The sequence below is a fragment of the Eriocheir sinensis genome, chromosome 26, assembly GCF_024679095.1.
Source record: "Eriocheir sinensis breed Jianghai 21 chromosome 26, ASM2467909v1, whole genome shotgun sequence".
Taxonomy (NCBI): Eukaryota; Metazoa; Arthropoda; class Malacostraca; order Decapoda; family Varunidae; genus Eriocheir; species Eriocheir sinensis.
Genome location: NC_066534.1, coordinates 15,509,325 through 15,530,604, shown reverse-complemented (window position 1 = coordinate 15,530,604; position 21,280 = coordinate 15,509,325). Strand labels below are relative to the sequence as shown.

At 44.4% G+C, this 21,280-nt stretch overlaps 2 protein-coding genes across 5 annotated transcripts in view; both read left to right on the top strand.

The window, feature by feature from the left end:
- Positions 1–8,848, top strand: part of LOC127003814 (high-affinity choline transporter 1-like) — a 37,765-nt gene extending 28,917 nt beyond the window's left edge. For 3 of the 4 annotated variants that reach the window (XM_050870867.1, XM_050870866.1, XM_050870868.1), the window contains exons 11-14: positions 3,793–3,923; positions 4,491–4,665; positions 5,296–5,526; positions 5,767–8,848. In XM_050870867.1, the coding sequence (XP_050726824.1) occupies positions 3,793–3,923; positions 4,491–4,665; positions 5,296–5,482 (493 nt within the window). In that variant the 3' untranslated portion in view covers positions 5,483–5,526; positions 5,767–8,848. Of the gene's footprint in view, positions 1–1,080; positions 1,180–3,792; positions 3,924–4,490; positions 4,666–5,295; positions 5,527–5,766 lie in introns of those variants that run through there. The other variant, XR_007757413.1, reaches the window with a different exon arrangement.
- A 2,309-nt stretch (positions 8,849–11,157) lies between these two features.
- On the top strand, positions 11,158–17,553 carry LOC127003912 (uncharacterized). Its single transcript, XM_050871016.1, has 5 exons — positions 11,158–11,361; positions 12,194–12,412; positions 14,279–15,783; positions 15,896–16,001; positions 17,426–17,553. Exons 1-5 carry the CDS (start codon positions 11,316–11,318, stop codon positions 17,551–17,553), a joined length of 2,004 nt encoding a protein of 667 aa, XP_050726973.1. The 5' UTR covers positions 11,158–11,315.
- The last annotated feature ends 3,727 nt before the right edge of the window (positions 17,554–21,280 follow it).

Genomic DNA, 21,280 nt, shown 5'->3' with positions numbered 1-21,280 from the left:
CATTACTTTGAGCCTCCAGCATGATGCACTGCCGGCCATTCTCTCTGAAAAAGAAAGTATTTTACATTTTTTTTTTTTGCGAAACAGTAACCTTAAACAGTTAACATTTTTCACGAAGTTTTTCGTAAACAAGCTATTCAGTGCAGAATCAGCAAACACACACACACACACACACACACACACACACACACACACACACACACACACACACACACACACACACACACACCAGGACAATGAAATTTTGTATTCTCTTACTCATGAATGAATCACCGGCAACAGGAAACTTACAAGTGTTTTTCTGTTGCTTCTTCTTCAGTGTTTTAGGGGGCTGGTTAGGCCATGGGGCCACGGTTCTATTCCTGGCATGAGAAGCCATAAGCATGTACCACACACACTGGTGTGTTTCCCAGGGAGGAGAAAAAAAGAAAAAAACATACCAAACGCCATATTATGTTTACGTATGTTTGAAAGAGTTGTCATTATGTGCAAATATTTAAAGTTAATAAAATGTTGTACGTAGCCCTTGGTAGACACCATGCTGTGTAGGGTGTTAGCAACATGTAAGAGGAAATGTGGTGATGCTGTGGTGCTGGGCAAGACTGGCGTGCCGAGCCCCGCCTGGCGACCCGAGGCGCGGCGCCGCGTCTTGCCCGAGGCATCACTGCGGCGTCACCAGGAGTGAGTTATACGGAGTGTGAGTCGCCATGCTGCTCCGAGGCCGCAGTGCCGCTGCCCGACCCATGCAACACGTGTCGCCTGAGGCATGGCCCTTGGGAGAGTGGGCCACGCCTCCGGCCTCGACAGACGCCAGTCAGGGTTAACATTTTGTGTAAACATTGCAGTCATTCAGGCGTCACTTAGCGCCTTGAAAACCGTTATGTGCGGAAAGTAAAGCTTAGAAAGAAATCTCATTACATGAAATATTACCAGTTTTCCATAAAACATAACTGCATCGCGACAATCGAGTCTTGACGTAAACGTGTGGCGCGAGGCGGCGGCGGCGCGTTGCCACGAGGAGCAGCATGGCGCGGCGCAGGACTCAGGCCAACATAGTGTGTGTGTTTCCATATGTTTCAGCCCGGGCAGCGGCGAGCACCGGGCCGGTCAGGCTACACCCAAGACCGCCGATCCTCAAGCTCCCGGCTAAGCTTTCCTGGCGCTCTTGTTCCCCGGGGTGTACGTCCATACTCGTCACCATGTCACCTTTCACCACGCCTCACCCGCCCACCACTCACACCACCCGCACTGCCCCTCTAACCCTTCACCCAAACCTTGAGAGACCCCTAGTGCTCGAGTATCATCATTGATTTCATTTTTGAGTTCCCTGTTGTCTTCCTATTGTGAGTGTTGTTCTTGCCTACTGACAGATAATTCAAGGAGCCACTCAATAAATACAAATCATAATCTGTATCAAATAAAGGTAATAAATACAACATCCGGAGTAAAACTGAACAAAATAAATCTAGGATTTCATGGATGCTTTGAATAGCTCATGTGAAACTTTAGTTAACTAAGCAATGAAATAGATTTCAATAGATAACGAACTTGAGATCTAGAGATTTGACTTACGGGCGTTCAGAGAATTAAAGAGATATTTGAGGTAGTGTTATGCCTGACTGACAACAGAGAGTAGCTTGACTTGACAAAGCGGCAGTTGTTTAGCAAAGAAAAAACAAGCAAAGGATTTTAAGATAAAACAAGAAAAAAAGATCCGTAAAGGTGTTGGATTGTCGGGAGACGATAAGGAGTGCAAAAGAAAGATGAGTGCAAGCGGTGAGATCCCGTAGGCAAGGAGATGAGCGTGTATGGGAGCTTAGAGGTTGATAATACTTATGCATTTAGAGAGGGGAATGGAAGGTGCACACATGGAGCCCTTATGAATATCTACTAACAGGAGGCCATGATACATTTCATAATTCAAAAGACGGACCTTGTAAATTAGAGATCATACGGTTTAAATACTTTTTTCTCGTCAAAGTTTCTTGCAGTAGATAGAATCAGTTAGCGTTCAAACAGCGAGGGAGGTGGGTGAGGGCACGCACCTCGCCTGGACTGCCCCGGTGGCGTTATCTTCGTGTTGCCTGGCGATCTAACAGAAGAGTCTTACCTAAAGTGTTGCTGTTGTTTTTACTGCAATAGTCATTTGTGCTTATCTGCATTCAGTCTACGATTCCTTTTTTCTTTTTTTTTTTTACAGCAAAAGAGACAGCACAAGGGCACACACAAAAAAGGAAACAATAAAAAAAAGCCCGCTACTCGCTGCTCCTGTAAAGAATCCGAAGAGGCGGCCGAAGGAGCAGTCAATTATGTCAATTACGACAAACGGTATTGTTAGACAGAAAACAAGACATTGATTTGTCGTTAGCAGAAACCATTATGATGACGCGGTTGGGTGGCGGAGTGTCTTGAACAGCACTTACACGCAAAGAACATACATGGTCTACATACACACACATGTAAATGAAGGAAGATGTGAATTGAAGGGTTTCATGAAATCCATACTGGAATGGATTTTTTTTCCGTAACCGCTGTTACCGCCGAAGATCCTGTGAGATTTCTAATTGATTGTATAACTATACAACCACCTTTCTCCCCCTCTCCAGTTAGAGGCTACACTATTATGCGAAATCTTACACACACACACACACTACAATTCGGCTATACATATTCTATCACATCACTGTGGTGGACGTGGTTATAAGTCGCCCGCGTCACGTCCAGTGCCGGCCACTGTAAACACCTGACGTTGTGTCGTCACTGATGCATGTATCCACGTTTTGTTTAGAGTTGATCAGTGAATAAGGCAGTTAATATGTCATTTCCCGAAGCTTGCATTTGATATTTACATGCATCTGACATCGCAGAATTGCACAGGCAGTACAACTTGCATAAGTATATTTGATTTCTTGATAATGTCTGCTCTGCCCCAAGTGCAAGATTTCGAAGGGGTATGAGTCCTACGTTATAAATGGAATCTCTCACACTTTTTTCAAATGGTTCAGTGACATTTGTCATATTAGCTCTCTCGTTTGATCACAATGAAACAAGGAGTACCCTGCTGGTTGCCAACTTAGCCGGTTGTAACTTTCTGCAGCAGTGAATGAATATTCAACAAGGGAAGCATCAGGTCAAGTAAGATGCAGCGATGGAGAGCCGTGCCCTCAGCTCACAGTTATGGCATAAAAAGATCTTGGTAAATAATTTTTCAAGGAGATCAGTAGCAGCTTTGCTACGTTGTTTACTTACTGGCGAAAATTTTTTGTGTGCGCGGAAACAGTGTGGACATCAGATATATTGAAAGTCTCAGTAAATGTATTGATTTCGAGCGGTAACAGCGGTTACAGAAAATCTCTAGCTCATAGCATGTTTTTTTTTAATAAATAGTTTCCAAGATTCCCTCTAGAGTAATAAAACTATAAAAATACATGTTCCTTAGTTCTGTATTAGCTCTTTCTCTGCCAGATGTTTGCACCACATTCATCCCATCAGAAACCAGTTATTATTAATATAAAATATACATTCATATTATTATTATGAAGCAATACTATGTAAGATAAAGTTATTCGAGTATTAACTTGCTGAAAATTAATGTTTTTTTTCTTCGGCCTTCTGTTTCCTTATTTTAGGCTTCTTAAGCTGTAACTGTTTCACTTGGTCATTACGCGTGCCTGTAGTTGATACTTTGCCACCTACCTTTCCATCTTGAGTGCCCATAGTTGATCAATAGTCCAGCTCGGTGCAACTCCCTCCGCTACCCCGCCTGACACCCTGCTCTCCGCTTCCTTGCAGTAAGCTGTGCGGGGATCTGGTGTACGTGATCCTCTTCCCACAGCTGCTCATGGTCGTCCACTTTCGGGACTACGTCAACACCTACGGCTCCTTCGTGGCCTTCTGCCTTGGGCTGCTTGTGCGCCTCCTCGGTGAGTACCACATCGGCCACACATCATGGGCGGTGAGCGGCTACACATTTTTCCTTGCTGTGCTAAAGAGAATCGCCGTTATAAGTTAGGGGAAGTGGAACAGAGCTGGGACTGTAAAATTTTATCATGATCTTTTATCATCTTCAGCTATTACTCGTCAGGTCTAGGACAAAGACCTTTATCAACGTTTTCACCTTTCTCTGATGTTAGTGTTCCCTATCCTGCTCTCGGGAATGCTCTAATTTCATTTCTCTGTCATCCCTGACTTCGACTATTATGGGGTTGCCACTCTAGTCTTTGGTTAACCATTTCTGCAAAATATACAGCATTTCTTACCGATCACATCGAATACTGACTATTTCACAAATCATATAGTTGCCTAGCTATTCCTCTTGCCTGAGGGTTGCACGTCTCACCCAGAATATAGTTTGTGGTTGTTGGGAAGAAGTATTGTCGTGTACAAAGGTCTCAGTGCTTTCCGATAACATGGTTTCCTGGCAAGTGCAGGAACAGAAGACAAATAGCATAAGGGATAACTGTTTCCAACACCTCCATCTGTGTTTGCAGGAGGAGAGCCGTACATCGGAGTGCCGGCCACCATTCACTACCCCTTCTACAACGAGGAGACGGGCGAGCAGTACTTTCCCTTCCGCTCCGTGGCTATGCTGGTGTCCCTCACGAGCCTCATCACCGTCTCCGCCGTCGCCAAAGCAATCTTTAAGCACGGCCTCCTGCCAGCCAGGTAACATTAGCTAAGGAACTTGCAAATTATCATAAAAGTGGATCCTGGAGTTCAGTGCCACAAATCGTACCGTATTTAGAAGACAATCCTCGAAATAATGATCCACTAAGCAGGTAAAGTTGTGAAAAATATTTAGGAGTCTTGATAGCCTCTAACCCTAGTTCAAGGAATTGGTGTATTCATCCTTAGAACTGTGGATAAAGAGTATTGGATAGGCTTTAAACGTCTAGATTTTTTTTTTTAACGGCAGCGGATGCGTGGATTGCTTGTAGTTTTAAAGTATAAAGATGAAGAATTTTAGCAAGGATGATGTCAAGTTGTGTTTTTTGATGTTGAAAGAAACAAGACAGGACTCATAACATTGGATCCAACTTAGATAGATTCAAACCTAATAAATATATGGGCAAAAATTAGTTTACAAATAGTGATGCATGAGTGGCATAGACTCAGCAGCTCTGTGGCACACTCTGTGAAACACGATAAACACTTTGATAAGAACATTCATGGAGAGAAAGGGTAAATAGTGCATGATTTCCAAGTGATCCCTCGTGTAAAGGTCGACCACCTCTTGCAGACTTGCGTTTTAATGTCGTAATGTCCTTCTTTCACCCACACTACCTTCGTCCTCAGGTATGACGTGTGCAGGTGCTTCAGCCAAGGGCCCGAGCACACCAGCGAGATGGAAGAGCTGGCAAACGGGAATCTGGCTAAGAACAAGAGCCTCCCAGAGGTGCAGACCAAGGAGGAAGTGTCCCCGCTGAAGGCAGCTGAGAAAAACCTATACATCCCCAATGATCAAGTGATAAACGGCGTCTAGCTCCAGACCGGAGACGCTAGACGGGAATGGATCTTTGGCACTCGGTGAGTTAGCTACCTTCACGCTGCCTGCTGTGATATAATTAGTCATGACGCTCTTCCTCGGCTCTTTCCAAACGTCTCACACAACTTTGTAAAATATTCATCTGTTTAAATATCACATAGTACATGAATATTTGAGCGTTTTAAATGTATGGAAAAGGATTTTGAAGTAGTGCTACAAACGAAGTATTACGCTTACAGTGGGGTAGTGAATAATCCATTTCCTTACATTCCACTTCAAAGATTGGATACGTTTGGGACCGCGCTGGGCAACCTCCTACGACGCGGCTCCTGAGGAGGTGATCGGCCAACTCTCGAAGACTTGTATTGATCTACCAGTGTTAGCGGCGCTGCCTCAAGTGTACTGCATAGTGTTGCGTCATATGCTGGGGAGGTACACACAGGCTGCAATATTGTCACTACCTGTCAAAGGACACAGCTCATGAGAAAACATTTTGTACTCTTCCCGCAGCTACTACTTTCACCTTCTCGTTTAGTTAGGATGCTACTTTAAAGTTCTGACCGAGATCTAGGAGTGGCTTTGCATCGGGGAGACGCTCGAGAATATCGAGAAGAGTCGCGCTGCCAGGGTTGCTGTGAATCGGGACCAATATGGGGCTCTGTTTTGTAGGACTAGAGCTCTCCTGAAGAGGGACAAGAAGAACGTCAGGAGTCTCGCTGAGGATCTCGAGGGCCATATCAATGCATATGACCTCCGACCTACTTACCGAGCTCTGAAAAAGCCCCGCTTCGAGGCTCCCTCTCAGGTGAGCTCTATCCAAACAGCAGATGATTGCCTTGTATCAGACATGGATGGGCAGAGGGCTCGTTGGGCTGAGCAGTTGTACATGACAGACCCGTCGATAGGGTAGCTTCCAGCTGCTGGGATGTAGGAGGCGGATGCTGATCTATACCCATCGACAAAAGCCTATCATCTCTTGACGAGGTTGTGGAAAGGTTGAGGGGTGGAAAGGCACCTGGTAGTTGTGACATAGGTGCGGAGCTGCTCAAAGCTGGAGGTGAGGCTATGATCAGCGGGTTGCATACGATCCTGACTGTCGTATGACAATCTGGTATCATTCCTTCTGAATGGATGAAGGGTCTGGTTGTCCAACCTGAAAAAGAGAAGAGAACAGCCAGGACTACAACAACTATACCGTGGTAATACGCTGCTCGGTGTGCCCGCAAGGTGCTTGCCCACCTATTGCTGATGCGAATTCGCACTCAGCTGCTGAAGCTGCAGAGACCAGGGCAGTCTGGGTTCACGCCTGATAAGTCTACAAGTGACCGTATCCTAGCGCTTCGCGTACTGGTGGAGCGCCGACACGAGTTTCGACAGGGGATGCTTGCAGCCTATGTCGATCTCAAGAAGGCGTTTGATTTAGTGCACCGCGAGGCACTCTGGGATCTCCTGTGACTCAGCGGAATTCCTGCAAGGACCATTGGTCTACTGACTGGATTGTACTTGACTAAGAGGACTGCGAAGTGTAGGAGGGACGTGTCCAGCTTCTTTCCCGTGAACGCGGGAGTGAGCCGGGGCTGTGTATTCGCTCCATCACTTTTCAGCACTTGTATGGACGGTTACTAGACAGGGTTGTGGATCAGAGTCATTGTGGAGGATCTGTTGGCAACACCAGGGTCACTAACCTTGTTTTTGCCGATGATGCAGTAATCCTTACGAAGTTACCAGAGGTTATGGTGATGGTTTTTTGAGTCGCTGAACGAAGAAGAGAAGTCCTTAGGACTCCAGGTCTCCTGGACCAAGACCAAGGTACAGGTATTTGGAGGCTTACTAAATGAAACAGTACAGTCTGTTCATGCATGTGACGAGGACATTGATATCTTGGAAAATCTCGCATACCTTGGTAACGTAGTTTAGAATAGGAGGGTCTCATGAGGAAGTCTTGCCCAACGGTGTTATGGACTCTCAGCACAGTATATGGCGTTGTCGATACTTGTGTAGAAGGAGAAAGATCCGGTCTTCAAGTCACTTGTGCTCCCTGTCTTACTCTATGGCTGTGAGACATGGATACTGAATAGTGACTTGAAGAGGCAGATTGATGCCTTTGGTAATAATTAATACGTGACAAGTGACTACGTAGCATCCTGGGATATCGCTGGAATGATTGTGTGTCAAACGGCGATTACTCCGTGAGATTAATTATTACCTGAATAGTCCGTGACAGCCAACTCCGGCTATACGAGCATGTTGCACGCTACCCAGAGGCCGACCCCACTCACCGAGTTGTTTCTGTAAGAGACAACCCCGAGTGGAGGAGGCCAAAGGAACAGGAACGTATACAGAGTTCATGACTCAAAGCAAGTCCATAGATCCTGCCATAAGGTACTTGGGATAGGAAGACGGCCCCCATGAAGGCTTGCCCGGAGAAACCCCCGGGTTTGGCGTCATAGGGTGGGTGAGGCAACGTACCCCCGGTGTATGCTCCCATTGATTGATGTTGGGCTTGGAAGGTAGCATACAAAGTATCTGATAATCCTTTAAATGCGTAGTTCGTCAGGATTTGTTGAAACTTATAGGGGAAAGGAAATGTATATAATTAATGTTAAGTTTTGAACTCTTGTAACACAATTCTATACATTTTGGTTTATAGGGACACGTGAGCTTAGTGACATAAGGGATCAAGCTGTATATCTTGCTTTGAGTGTCTAGCGTGAGTGTTGCGACGCGTGCCATGGTGCGGATGATGAGTCCAGGTGGGGCAGTGAGTGTGCCAACCACCTTAGCTATGATGAGTGATAGTGTTATCTTTTAGGAGGTTCCTTACACTCGCTTTACCCCAAAACTTTTCCCCCAGCATTTTTAGTATCAAGATTTAGTATCTAGGCGGCACCTCCTTAGAGGATGAAGTTTCTGCAGAGAGAATTTAGATTTTTTTCATACCTTGACGAGGCTTGACCAAAACAAATGGAGATGAATTTACTAATATAAATTTGAATTTTCATTTCATCGTGATATTTTTTTCTTAATTAAGTAGATCGTTCATTTCCGATTGTCCTGGTCCAGTGCTCCCTGTGTCCGTCGAGGCTTGGGAGGGGTCGAGTCTTGGGTGGGGCAAGGTGGGTCCGGCAGAACATGGATGTGGTCACTGGTCTTGTCTCCTGGTACAAACACTACGTGAGGGGGTAAGTCTGCTGTTGGTAAGGCACCACCCTCGGCATGTATACCTTTTGATAATAACTCTCTCTCTCTCTCTCTCTCTCTCTCTCTCTCTCTCTCTCTCTCTCTCTCTCTCTCTCTCTCTCTCTCTCTCTCTCTCTCTCTCTCTCTCTCTCTCTCTCTCTCTCTCTCTCTCTCTCTCTCTCTCTCTCTCTCTCTCTCTCTCATCTCATCTCTCTCTAATCATCAAGGTATTTCTTCATCGCAAGCAGAGGGTGGACGACTGAAACTCAATGGTAGAACATTAATTTAAGAAGCAGCCCTGTGTGAAGCAAACGGCCGCTGGAGACGCTAGCGAGCGATTACCATGGCTGCCTAAGGAGTCTTGTGAAGTGTGTGGATGGGTGAGTGTTTAGCGCATAAGAAGCTGCAATGTATTCATGGATAGATGTGTACGTGGATGCTGAGTTTTTAAGAGGCGTGATAGATATGCAATACTGTAAAAGTGTAATAAATAGTTAATGCTATTTTTTCACGTAGATGAAAATATTTAGTGTTGGACGTGCATGAATAATGTAAATAATGGCTATGTATAAGGCTGAGGACCTGAGTGGAGACTAGTATTTCTCTGTATTGTAAGTGATTTAATAAACTTTCTTTCATGTCGGTAACTGTCCAAAAAATAATGACTTTCATATTCCCTTTATGGTTCTTCCGTCCGACATCGGTAAAGCTTAACGAAACAGGGGAGAAAAGTCTGCACCAGCGGGACCTACGATTGTACTCAACGAAACAGCCACACGGGTCGCCGACACTGCCACGATCTACCAGGACCAGTATTCGCCTCGGAAATAGTAACCTATCGCCGCACCCGGTAGCAGCGGGGATCATGTTTCTTAATGGTCCCTCTAAGCGAGAAAAATGAGAAAAAATCATCCCTCACACAAACCATTTCATAATACATATCAAAGCATTTGTGATCAGATTATGTATCATCTATTTTGGGGGGTTTATATCATGGCACAAATTTAGCCCGTCGCTGCTACACGGTAAAGCCACAAATTTGGCCAATAGCTGCTACACGGTAAAGCCACAAATTTGGCCCGTCGCTGCTACACGGTAAAGCCACAAATTTGGCCCGTCGCTGCTACACGGTAAAGCCACAAATTTGGCCCGTCGCTGCTACACGGTAAAGCCACAAATTTGGCCCGTCGTTGCTACACGGTTAAGTAAATAGTAACCTACTGACTTGACCGAGGGGCCGAGACCACAGACAGGAACTTAGAGAGAAAGTGGCGAGCGGCCGGAGAGTGCAAGCGGAAATACGCCCGGCTTTTATCTCAGCCTGAGCCGAGCACAAGGACTCTGATGGGTACGGATTCAATAGCTTATCTATAAATTGTGAAAAATTCCTCCTATCGAAAACTTAAGAGGGACCTAGAACGAAGCTTAACCGCGAGTTCGAATCCCCACGCTACCACCTCGGATTTTTCAGTCACCGCCGAGTGGCTTAAAACTACCCACATGCTGTCCTGAAGACCACCCATCAACCTGGACTCAAGAGGAAACCGTCCAAGTGAATCAAGGAGTTCCGGGGGGCAGCATGAGCCAAGAGAAGATGGCGCCACTATAAACACTTGCCTGCGCCATGACGGGCTGGGGCCGACTACCATCCAGGCCCTTCAAGCAAGCCTACCGGCGCTATAGGCATAGACGTAAATAATAATAATAATAATAATAATAATAATAACACACACACACACACACACACACACACACACACACACACACACACACAACATATATACATTTTTCTCTAAACATCTAATCATCTCTAAGGAAAATAGCTTCAGCAAATTTGCATACTTGATGCAATGGTGTATTTACTCGGCTGTCCGCAGGCGGCGAGCCCTGACGTGGATGAAGTGGCTCACACGGAATACAATGAGGCGATACAAGCAATGATCAGAGGAGGAAGGAAACCCGTGAGGAAAATTGAAGGTACACCCACAGAGAAAACCTTCTGTGAAAGACGAGAATAATGATGACAGACGCTGACGTAGTAATGGGAAAGGTCTTTTATGATATGTCTGCACGGCATAATCAACGATGACGACCCTAACAAGACTATTCTGGGCTTCATTTTCCAATCATGCTCACAATCGAACTGATCATCACAAATTTTACTGGACTCGACACCTGCCTTCAGTAATCTATGGAAGTGTTTTGTGGCATTCGTTCGGGAGCTTGAGTTCGATGATACAGCAAATACTTCGATTGTTGGGTTCAATTGCTACCGCTGATTACGTCTCCGTGCCGATGTGGGCCCAAGGGACTGGTGCTTGTGGTGGCATGTCGCTCGCCAGTCCTGACGCAGCAGTCGCGGGGACAATAGTGAAGGTACGACGCTGAGTTTTAGGTCGAGAGAGGATAAGAGACTACGGAGATAGTTAACTGGTAGCCAGGAGCAGTACTGTGCGGATGAGTAGCGAAGTGTACTGAAAATATGCAGTTCTTTTAATAGGAAGAGAATGGAAGGTGACTAATATATGGGAGTAGGAATAACAATAATTTTAATTCAAATGTTTGATGATATGGTGATGAAATTGGTCCACATCTACTTTTTTTTTTTAACAAGTCAAGGAACCTTCCGTCGTCCGTCCTCGTGTGCGGGATGCTGGCGGCGTGGAGGCTGGCCGCTGCGGTGGCTCTATGTGCAGGTAAGGCAAGGGAAAGCGTCCTCAGCATCCTCTGCCTTTCTGTTTAAGACCTCATTCAGTTACCACAACCCTTTTCAGCGGCTTATTCCACATCCCCCCAAAAAACAGCAGAAATAATAAGCACGTTTTCAGCATAAGCGTTATACAAATTATTACTTTTTAACAACATCGATTGCTTTTAATTATATATATATATATATATATATATATATATATATATATATATATATATATATATATATATATATATATATATATATATATATATATATATATATTTATATCATGCAATCCGAGCCGCAGAGTCATGTCACCGGGACGAGTAGCGAGCGCCCAGTCAGCTTTGGATCGTAGCTATTCATCGCTCAATAGTTCTGACTGGTGTTTCCTTTCCGGAGTCTTCAAGCAACCATTATGTTTGAAAACATTAAGTAATGACAGTCCATATCTACTGCTCCATCAGTTTAAAAGGCGGAGTCTTTTAAAACCAAGCTAGCATCCTTCTGTCCACCGATGGTAAAAGTCATTTAATGAAATATAAACATATTTCGAAAGAAAAATAATAAGCAATCAACTTATCAAAACTGATGTAAGTCTTTTTTCTGTATTCGCTAATTAGGCCAATGTGTATAATCTATTCCAAGGGAATTTTGTGGAATGGAGTGTGCTGTTTAAGAACAAAAAAATCATCAGTTTTCTAGGAATGACCATGCTGGTCACCCTAACACCAATAGGAAGGACAGTATGCAGAGACAGTATTGAGTTCAGAACTTTACTTGAGCACTAAGACCAAACCCCAACCTTTGCTTTAACGAGTCGCTGCGCCTCGCAGGTGTCAGCGCGGGGAGTCTCGTGTACGTGCTGGGCCCTGGGGGCGTGGTCGACCACGAGACGGACGTGTCGGCAAGGCTGGGGGGCACTCTGCCTCCAGCCGCCCCGCCGCTGCTCCACGAATTCACTCTCTGCCTCTGGTTTCACGTCATCACCTTCCACACGACAAACCCCATCATGAGCTACACTCTTGCTTCCGATCCTTTTGTCACATATCTGGGTAAGTTTAGGAAATACAAAGTAATTATAAGTGACGGCATAATGGGGTCATAGGACGGATCGACGTATGCAGTCTTTGTCCTTTAGAATATGCCCAGAATCGTCCAGAGTGGAGTTGTTACAGAAAGTTTGAGAGAAGAGTTCAGCCTTAGAGATAGATGAGACGGCGGTGCTGCCGTCAGGGTTAAGGAGAGGAGGGAAAGATGAAGAAGTGAAATTGGATATGTTTTTGGCTTGGTGCCAGAAGTCCCGGGAAAAATTAGAAAAAGCAAGGTTTTGACATTTTCTATTGATGAAAGAGGCTTTGGTAAGTTGAAGACCAGATTTGGCACGATTCCGGGCAGAAATATAAAGATCATGGTTAGCATGAGTGTGAAGGCTTTGGTACCTTTTGTGAGCTGCCTCTCTATCTTTGATAGCACGAGAACAAGCGTGATTAAACCAAGGCTTTTTAGCACGAGGAGTAGAGAAAGTACGTGGAATGCGTGCCTCCATTCCAGAGACAATCACCTCTGTGATGCGCTGGGCACACACAGAGGGGTCTCTCTCCTGGAAGCAGTAATCATTCCACGGGAAATCGGAAAACTACACCCTCGGGTAGTCCCACAGGGCTGAAGTAAAATCCCAGAAGCATCGCCTCTTCGGTGGGTCCAGAGGGTGTACAGGAATGATAGGAAAGGATACAGAAATAAAGTTGTGATCGGAGGAGCCCAACGGAGAGAACAGTTTGACAGAGTAAGTAGAAGGGTTAGAGGTAACGAAGAGGTCTAGTACGTTGGGGCTGTCTCCAAGACGGTCGGGAATACGTGTAAGGTGCTGAACCAACTGCTCTAGATCGTTGAGGGGAGCAAAGTTGTAGGCTTGTTCACCAAGCTGCTCAGTGAAAGAGGATGAAAGTCAAAGTTGGAGGTGAACATTGAAATCTCCTAGGATGGAAATTTCAGCAAAGGGAGAGTGGGTTAAGATGTGCTCCACTTTAGAGTTCAAGTAGTCAAAGAATTTTACATAGTAGAGTTAGGTGAGAGATAAACAGCACAGATGTATTTAGTAACAGAATGACAATGAAGTCTTAGCCAGATGGTGGAAAATTCTGAAGAGTCAAGGTCGTGAGCACGAGAACAAGTTATGTCGTTGCGCACGTAGGCGCAACATCCAGCTTTGGATTGAAATTTAGGATAGAGATAGTAGGAGGGAACAGAGTAGAGATTGCTGTCAGTAGCCCCACAAACCTGTGTTTCGGTGAGGAAGAGAATGTGAGGTTTAGAGGAGGAGAGATGGTGTTCCACAGAATGAAAATTAAAACGAAGACCGAGAATGCTGCAGAAATTGATAAGAAAGAGGTTCGAGGAGTTATCAAGACAGACACCTCTCAAGTCGGCAGCCGGAAGAGGAGTCCTCCGTGGGGGAGTTTGTTGTCCCCCCCCCAGGCGGGGACTCCAAGGCAGTGCGTATATGCGCCATTTTGAATTTTGAATTGTGGGAAAAGGCGTGTATGTTGTGTGGATGTAGTTTGGTGTGGAAAGAGAGAGGATCTGTCTTTAGAGAGCATGCTGAACTACTCTCTGGTGTTGATGAAACAATAGGGAAATGGATAGAGAGGACATGGGAAGGGTCTTTGGAGGGCTTCAGCACCCTCCTCGCTTCCCATATATACCTCGCCGGGAATGGCTTACGCCCGTTTCGGTAGGTGTCTTCCTACCTACTCCCTGAAAAAAAAAATATATATATATATATATATATATATATATATATATATATATATATATATATATATATATAATTTTTATTTATTTATTTATTTATATATATACACACACACACACACACACACACACACACTATGTATACATATCCTTTGTTTTCCTAGGTCTGACCACAGAACGAATTTATGCTGCATATCAAAGAAGGAGGTGGAGCAAGCGACGCGCCTTCCGCCCGTTACGTTGGTACACAGCGTGTTTGGTGGTGAGGCCGACAATGCTGCAGCTGTGGATTGATGGCGAGCAAGCACTGCTGGAAGCCACCACACTCCCTCTCCCCTTAGATGGACGTTTAGTACTGGGGCGAGGCCCTGTCCAAGAGGTGAACGAGGGTTTGGATTTCTCTGGTCACGTGACGCTTCTCAGCGTCTGGGATTACGCCTTCACTGCCCGGGAGCTGGATGACTGGGGGAGGTGCCGCCCTCTGAACACCACGCCTCTCATTGGATGGGATGACCTCGCGTTTACCATTCACAACGGGACTGCCGGTGTCATCATCAGCACCGCCGGGCCGTGTGATAATGACTCAGAGAGACATGACGAGGTATTGCTCTTCACCTTCATGATGGAGTGGAAAGCTGCTGTAAAATTTATGAAAAGCAGTAGACTGTGGACTGACTCCCATACATTTTCCTTTCATGAACAACACAAAAAACTCATGACAAAATACTCACAAGCCTGCAAAAGTAAATTAACGAAAAGGGTAACGGCCTGGACAGGACTTCTTTACAACTGTTCCTCCGGCGAAATTGAAAATCTAAATGGATTCCGTGCCAACGCAACACCAATTTGGATTTCAAATTATACAGAAGATCGTTTGGAGGAAGTTTGTAGGAGTCGCTCTCCTCCTCTTCCTATTGCTGTAAGTGATCATGGACATTGGTCGTTCCCAGTACCCGAAGAAAAGGTGTGTGTTTTTGCTGAACTACCCGACTATGATGTGACCTTTAATTTTCGTATGAATTGTGATGGCAGCAGAGGGTTGGTGTTTTCTTATATGCATTTTATCTTAGCACCAACCGCGCTCTCACAACACAGCGGCGGCGGTGTTTATCTCCACGGCGTTCATCCCTACGTTATCGAGGACACTTACAACAATGGAACCTGGTGCCTAAAGAGAAGAGCATCACCGACACCAATATTTGTCGCCTGCACATTCTCTTTCCAGATACCTTTAGGGCATCGTTCATGGACGTCTGTTGGTGGACTAGAAACAGAACTTGCGGATCCTTGTATGGCAATTCATCAAGAGATTCATGCTTCTTACGCTACGCCCTTATTACTTAGCACCTGTACACGTGAGGAATTTACGTGCAATAACACCCAATGCATCGCACTAGATAAGGTGTGTGACAGAAAGCCTGACTGTCAGGAAGGCGAGGATGAGCAGGATTGTGTAATAGTGTCACCGTCATACGGCCGGTTCATAAAATCAACTCCAGCCTTCCCTCTCCCGATGACTATCATAGTACTTGTCAAAAAAATATCAAACATCGACCTAATGAACTTTGCCATGACCATAACCCTCCACGTGAAGCTCAGCTGGACAGATCCTCGACTGGAGTTCAGACATCTGTTACCTGGCCAACGGAGGCTCTTTCCAGTAGATGAGGTAAGGCGCTCCGAGTCTTTGAGTGTGATCTCTACAACTTGTGTGTTGTTTCATTTGTCGGAGTTTATTTTTATATTGGTGAACCCACTACTTATACTTTTGGGCCACGCAGCTGTGGATGCCGAAACTGTGGGTGCTGGACAGCCTGGAAGGAGGCACTGCGGCGCAAGACAACGTGATGGTTCAGCGGAGCGGCGCACCCACGATCGTGGATGGCGGTAAGCGGCGGCAGGCATGCCTCGCTATTTGCTTCATTACTACTTTGAAATGAAAAAAAATCTGCAAAATATCTATTACAAATGGTAAAACACACACACACACACACACACACACACACACACACACACACACACCGCTCAGTGGTTCTTTGCCTTGCCATGCTCCGGCTTGGCAGACAGAGGCTCGCATCACGCTCAGACCGAAAGATTTTTCCGCTAACAAGGAACGGTTACTGTCCCCCCCTGGACAAGGGGGATGGGGTGTATGGCTACCGCTTTCAGAGATACGGCCATCTTGAGGCCAACTGTACTGCTAAGAACAATGTAGAAGCCCCAAAATGTTATAAGTGTGCTGGTGATCATAAATCAAAGGATTGCACAATGGCTGCGTAAATTGCGTGAGATACAAGAAGCCTGAAATCAACCACTCGGCGAATGACCAGTGTTGTATACTTTTTCAGACTGAAGTTGAGAGAACTCGTAACATAACTGATCATGGCTATTAATTAGTGTTTGAGACTTCAAGATAAATTGTGTGTTAAACATTAAGTGAGTTGGAAATAATCGTTGTATATTGAATTGTGATACTATAAAGAAAATATCAGATAAATGGAGAATCAAACAATGGATAGTTGTGATACTATAAAAAGGAAAGATAATGAGATAAGTACGAACCTAAACATGGCCAAGTGACTCTGATGATGAAAAGTTTATAATATATATAATATATATATATATATATATATATATATATATATATATATATATCTATACATATATATATATATATATATATATATATATATATATATATATATATATATATATATATATATATATATATATATATATATACACACACACCCACACACACATACACAATTATATATATATATATATATATATATATATATATATATATATATATATATATATATATATCTATATACAATTCAATAATACATATTTCCAACTCACTTAATGTTTATCATATATATTTATCTTCTGCACATGGCACACGCTAAAACACGCTGATCTCTCACTGTTGTCCTCTCAACCTGGCCTATAAGTATCAGAGAACCCACTGTGGAAGGTTCATGATATGCATGTGAAGATCTTCTGCAGCTACGACCTGCAAGTACGAGTGATCGGCAAACTTGTAACGTCGTGTTATGAGTGTTCACTTTATTGATAGCAGTCTATATATATATATATATATATATATATATATATATATATATATATATATATATATATATATATATATATATATATATATATATATATATATATATATATATATATATATATATATATATATATATATATATATATATATATTTATACTTATGTACTTATCCATATATATTTTTTCTGCACATGGCACACGCTAAAACACGCTGATCTCTCCTCACTGTTGCCAGCGTACCTGGCCTATAAGGGATCAGAGAACCCACTGTGGAAGGTTCATGATATGCATGTGAAGATCTTCTGCAGCTACGACCTGCGCAAGTACCCGAGTGATCGGCAAACTTGTAACGTCGTGCAATAGGCTGTTCACTTATATAAATATATATATATATATATATATATATATATATATATATATATATATATATATATATATATATATATATATATATATATATATGATGTGATGGGCCCTTTTCTGTAAACGAAAAATAGAATAAAAAATTTCCTTTTTATGTATGACAGTGTGAACAAATATTTGTATCCCATGCATGGCTGTATGAATGTAGGGAAACACACACACACACACACACACACACACACACACACACACACACACACACACACACACACACACACACACACATATCTGCAGTTATGTTGTTTTTCTATCATATTGAATGAGAAATCAACCGTCGCTAGTTTCTCTATACCAAGTTACCCAAGAATTCCGCCAACAGATCCAGAGTATCAGCCAGGAAGGCCTCGCGGTCCACCCGGCGTCACAAGTCAAGCCCTGCAGACAGTTCCTGGAGGAGTACCAGGTGGTGAAGTGCCAGTTGCTATACACCAACAACACCAACGTGTTTACGATCCAGGTGACGATAAGGAGGCGACCAGAACACCACATATTTTCTGTCTACCTGCCGTCAACTCTCCTGCTGACCATAGGGTGAGTCCCGCTCTTTGGGAAGTACAGTGAGTGGTGGCCGGTAGATTCAATCCGATCAGGGTATTTTTGTCGCTGCACACGGCTCGCAGTTAGCAAAGAGTAGAGGGCAAGGTCGAGGCTTTTCTTGCGATCCCGACGCGATTTTCCTGGGGGTCCCAACCACGCAGCCGACCCCTCTATACAATCAGATAAGGTCAGCCTCCCTCCCTAGGTGTCCTGGGCAAAGCTTCCGGGACGCCTTCGTCCTGAAGGGGGGAGGGTTCCCTGGCTATGATGGTGTAGAAGTGCCGCACGCCCCGTGGAGCTAATCCCGGAACAAAGCTTCAGAGGGCTTTGCGTTTGGGTTTCTGGAACTTTCCATTTGAGCCCCCCGGTGGATCATGGACTTCTTCACCTTCCAAAGGAGCTCAGAAGGCTGAATCTGAATATATTGGGATATAGTGAGACTCTCTGATCACTAGTGGGAGTACATCTACTACTGGTCGGCCAAAAACAATCCATGGTACTCATCTTAGGTGAGTACCTTAATGCATCTCCAGCCAATTGCAGCTTACTGGTGTTAAAGTTCCTTCAGTGAATGAGTATGGTGTGCGAGTGAGGAGTGGAGCACATTTTGAATACCCTCCTACTGAAATTTGTGAAACTGAAGAGAAAAAGGTATACTACACCGAATTCGACTCAAAATTGAACCAGTATCTCTTAGAGACGCATTTACTATCTTAGGTGACTTTAGGCTACAACTAGCACTGAGAGGGCTGGCTACTAGCAATGTGTTGGTGCCCATGGCTCTGGCACCAGGAACATCACTAGTTATCTCTTGAATTTCACAAGATTAAAAACTTTAAGGTTGAGACTTGCAGGTTCTTGGCCTCAGAAACCAGAGTTACACCAGTGGACATGGTGCAGCAATGCTGGAGGGGTAGCTAAGGATATTATCCTTATCCTTGTAAGAAGTCGTTGAAAGGTTCTTCAAAGCTATTGGGTTTTCCTGACCGCAGAGTTATTTGTAAATGATCATAGGCTTGTTGCTACACTCAACCTTCATGTCAAAAAAATTCTTTTGAAGAATCTCACTGTGTAACCATGCATACTGTGTCTCATCATGAGAAGCTGAAAGACTTGGCGTGTGCTCAGGTGTGCAACAGTTAATTAATTGAGTGATAGTGACTGGTTAGGCACTGTCAGGTAAACCTCTAGTGAAAAGATAATGCAACATTCTATTCAGCAAAGAACAACTAAAACTCAAATAAATATTAATCAACCTCATTTATACATTTCTATTAAGATATTCTCATCTAGAAGATTTAATTTTGTCACATGGTAATAATAATAATAATAATAATAATAATAATAATAATAATAATAATAATAATAATAATAATAATAATAATAGAGACCTAGAAAAAAGAAAATACGGGTGCACTGAAGTGAGTGTATTCCCGATTAGTTCCGCTGAGGCATTTCAGGCGAATTAGGTGTAAAGCTTGGGTGTCAACTTTCTCCACATCAGGTCGGTGGTTGGAGGTCAGTCCGCCACCTAGTGTCAACCCTTTGGCCGCCGATTATAAGACGGCCCAGCTGTTGGCGGTAGTGAGTGTTCTGAGTGCTAAACCCTGACGGATATTGCCTTTCTCTATCCGTGAACCGATTAGCACTCAGAACACTCACTACCGCCAACATTGGTGACCTCGGAGTGACTCGAACACCCAGCCTTCTGATCTGGAGTCACAGCCACTTTCACTTCCATCCTGGGTATACGTGCGGCGTGCGGCCTACAACAGCGACGGAGCAAGACGACCCAGGGCGAAAGTGCCGCCTCATGGGATCGGATATAGCAAGCTGACACCCGAACTGCCTCAGGGAAACTATAGTTGGGAATACACTTGCCTCATTACACCCGCGTTTCCTTCCTCATCCTTATCCGACTTGTATAAATGGATTCAACAATAATAATGATCTCTTTCAAGGGGAGAGTACCAAGACACCTCTCCACCCGATGATGACCTCTTCTGGCCTCATATTATTTTTCTGTTGCTGGAGCAGCACCTAGCGGGCTTTTTTGTTGTTGTTATAGTATTTTGCCCTTGAGCTGCCATCCTTGCTATAAAAAAATATGATAAACGCAATGAATGCCTACCCTGTCAGCTAAAGGCGTTCCCCTGCCCCAGGTACGGCACGTTGCACCTGCCCGCGGAGTTCCTCAACGAGCGGGGCACCATGAGCCTCACCACCCTGCTGACCTTCTTCTCACTTTACACCCAGACCTCCTCCTCCCTCCCCAAGACCTCCTACATGAAGAACATTGATGTGTGGTACCTGTTCAGCCTGTATTACCTATCCCTCATCATCACCGTCCACATGGCAACCTGCGCCACGGCCCTCTCCGGCAGCATGACGGAGAGTGTCTCGACTCCCATGGCGCGGGGCTGGTTGGCGGTCGGCAGTCGTGGCTGTGACTCGAAGCAACCGAAGACATCCGTGAATCGCGACATTGTTATTCTCACGATATCTCGTGTCGCTTTCGCCTTGGTGGCTGTCATTTTCTATTTTTTCTATTTTATCAGCAATCATTGGTGAGCAGAAGTTTCTCCTTCGTTCAAGTTAGAGAGAATTTTTTTTTCTTGAATATTTGATAACTTTTACGGCATCACCAGATGGAAATAAATAATCTGATATATGTGTCCTTTGGTCCTTTGGTGAGCAGAAGTTTCTCCTTTGTTCAAGTTAGAGAGAGCATTTTTTTCTCGGATATTTGATAACTTTTATGGCATCACCAGACGGAAATAAATAATCTGATATATCTGTGTCCTTTTTCATAAACTGTCTGCACATAACCATCATGTGATTTTGTGGTCTGCAATTTCCGTGAATATACAATGACGATAGCTTGTTTTAAGGGTAGACTGGATAACTACATGGACGAGGATGACAGGTGGCAGTGAGGTGTGGGTGCAGTAGGGAGACAGGGTACTGGAGCGTACGCCAGTACCGAAGGTAAACGAGGATCAAACCTCCACCTGTAACCCCTGAAACTACACCTCACCCATCGTGAGTAGTGGGGGGGATTCTGGAGCTGCCCTGTGTAGGCCACCCGGCCTCTTGCAGTTTCCCTGTGTTCTTATGTTCATATGTTCTT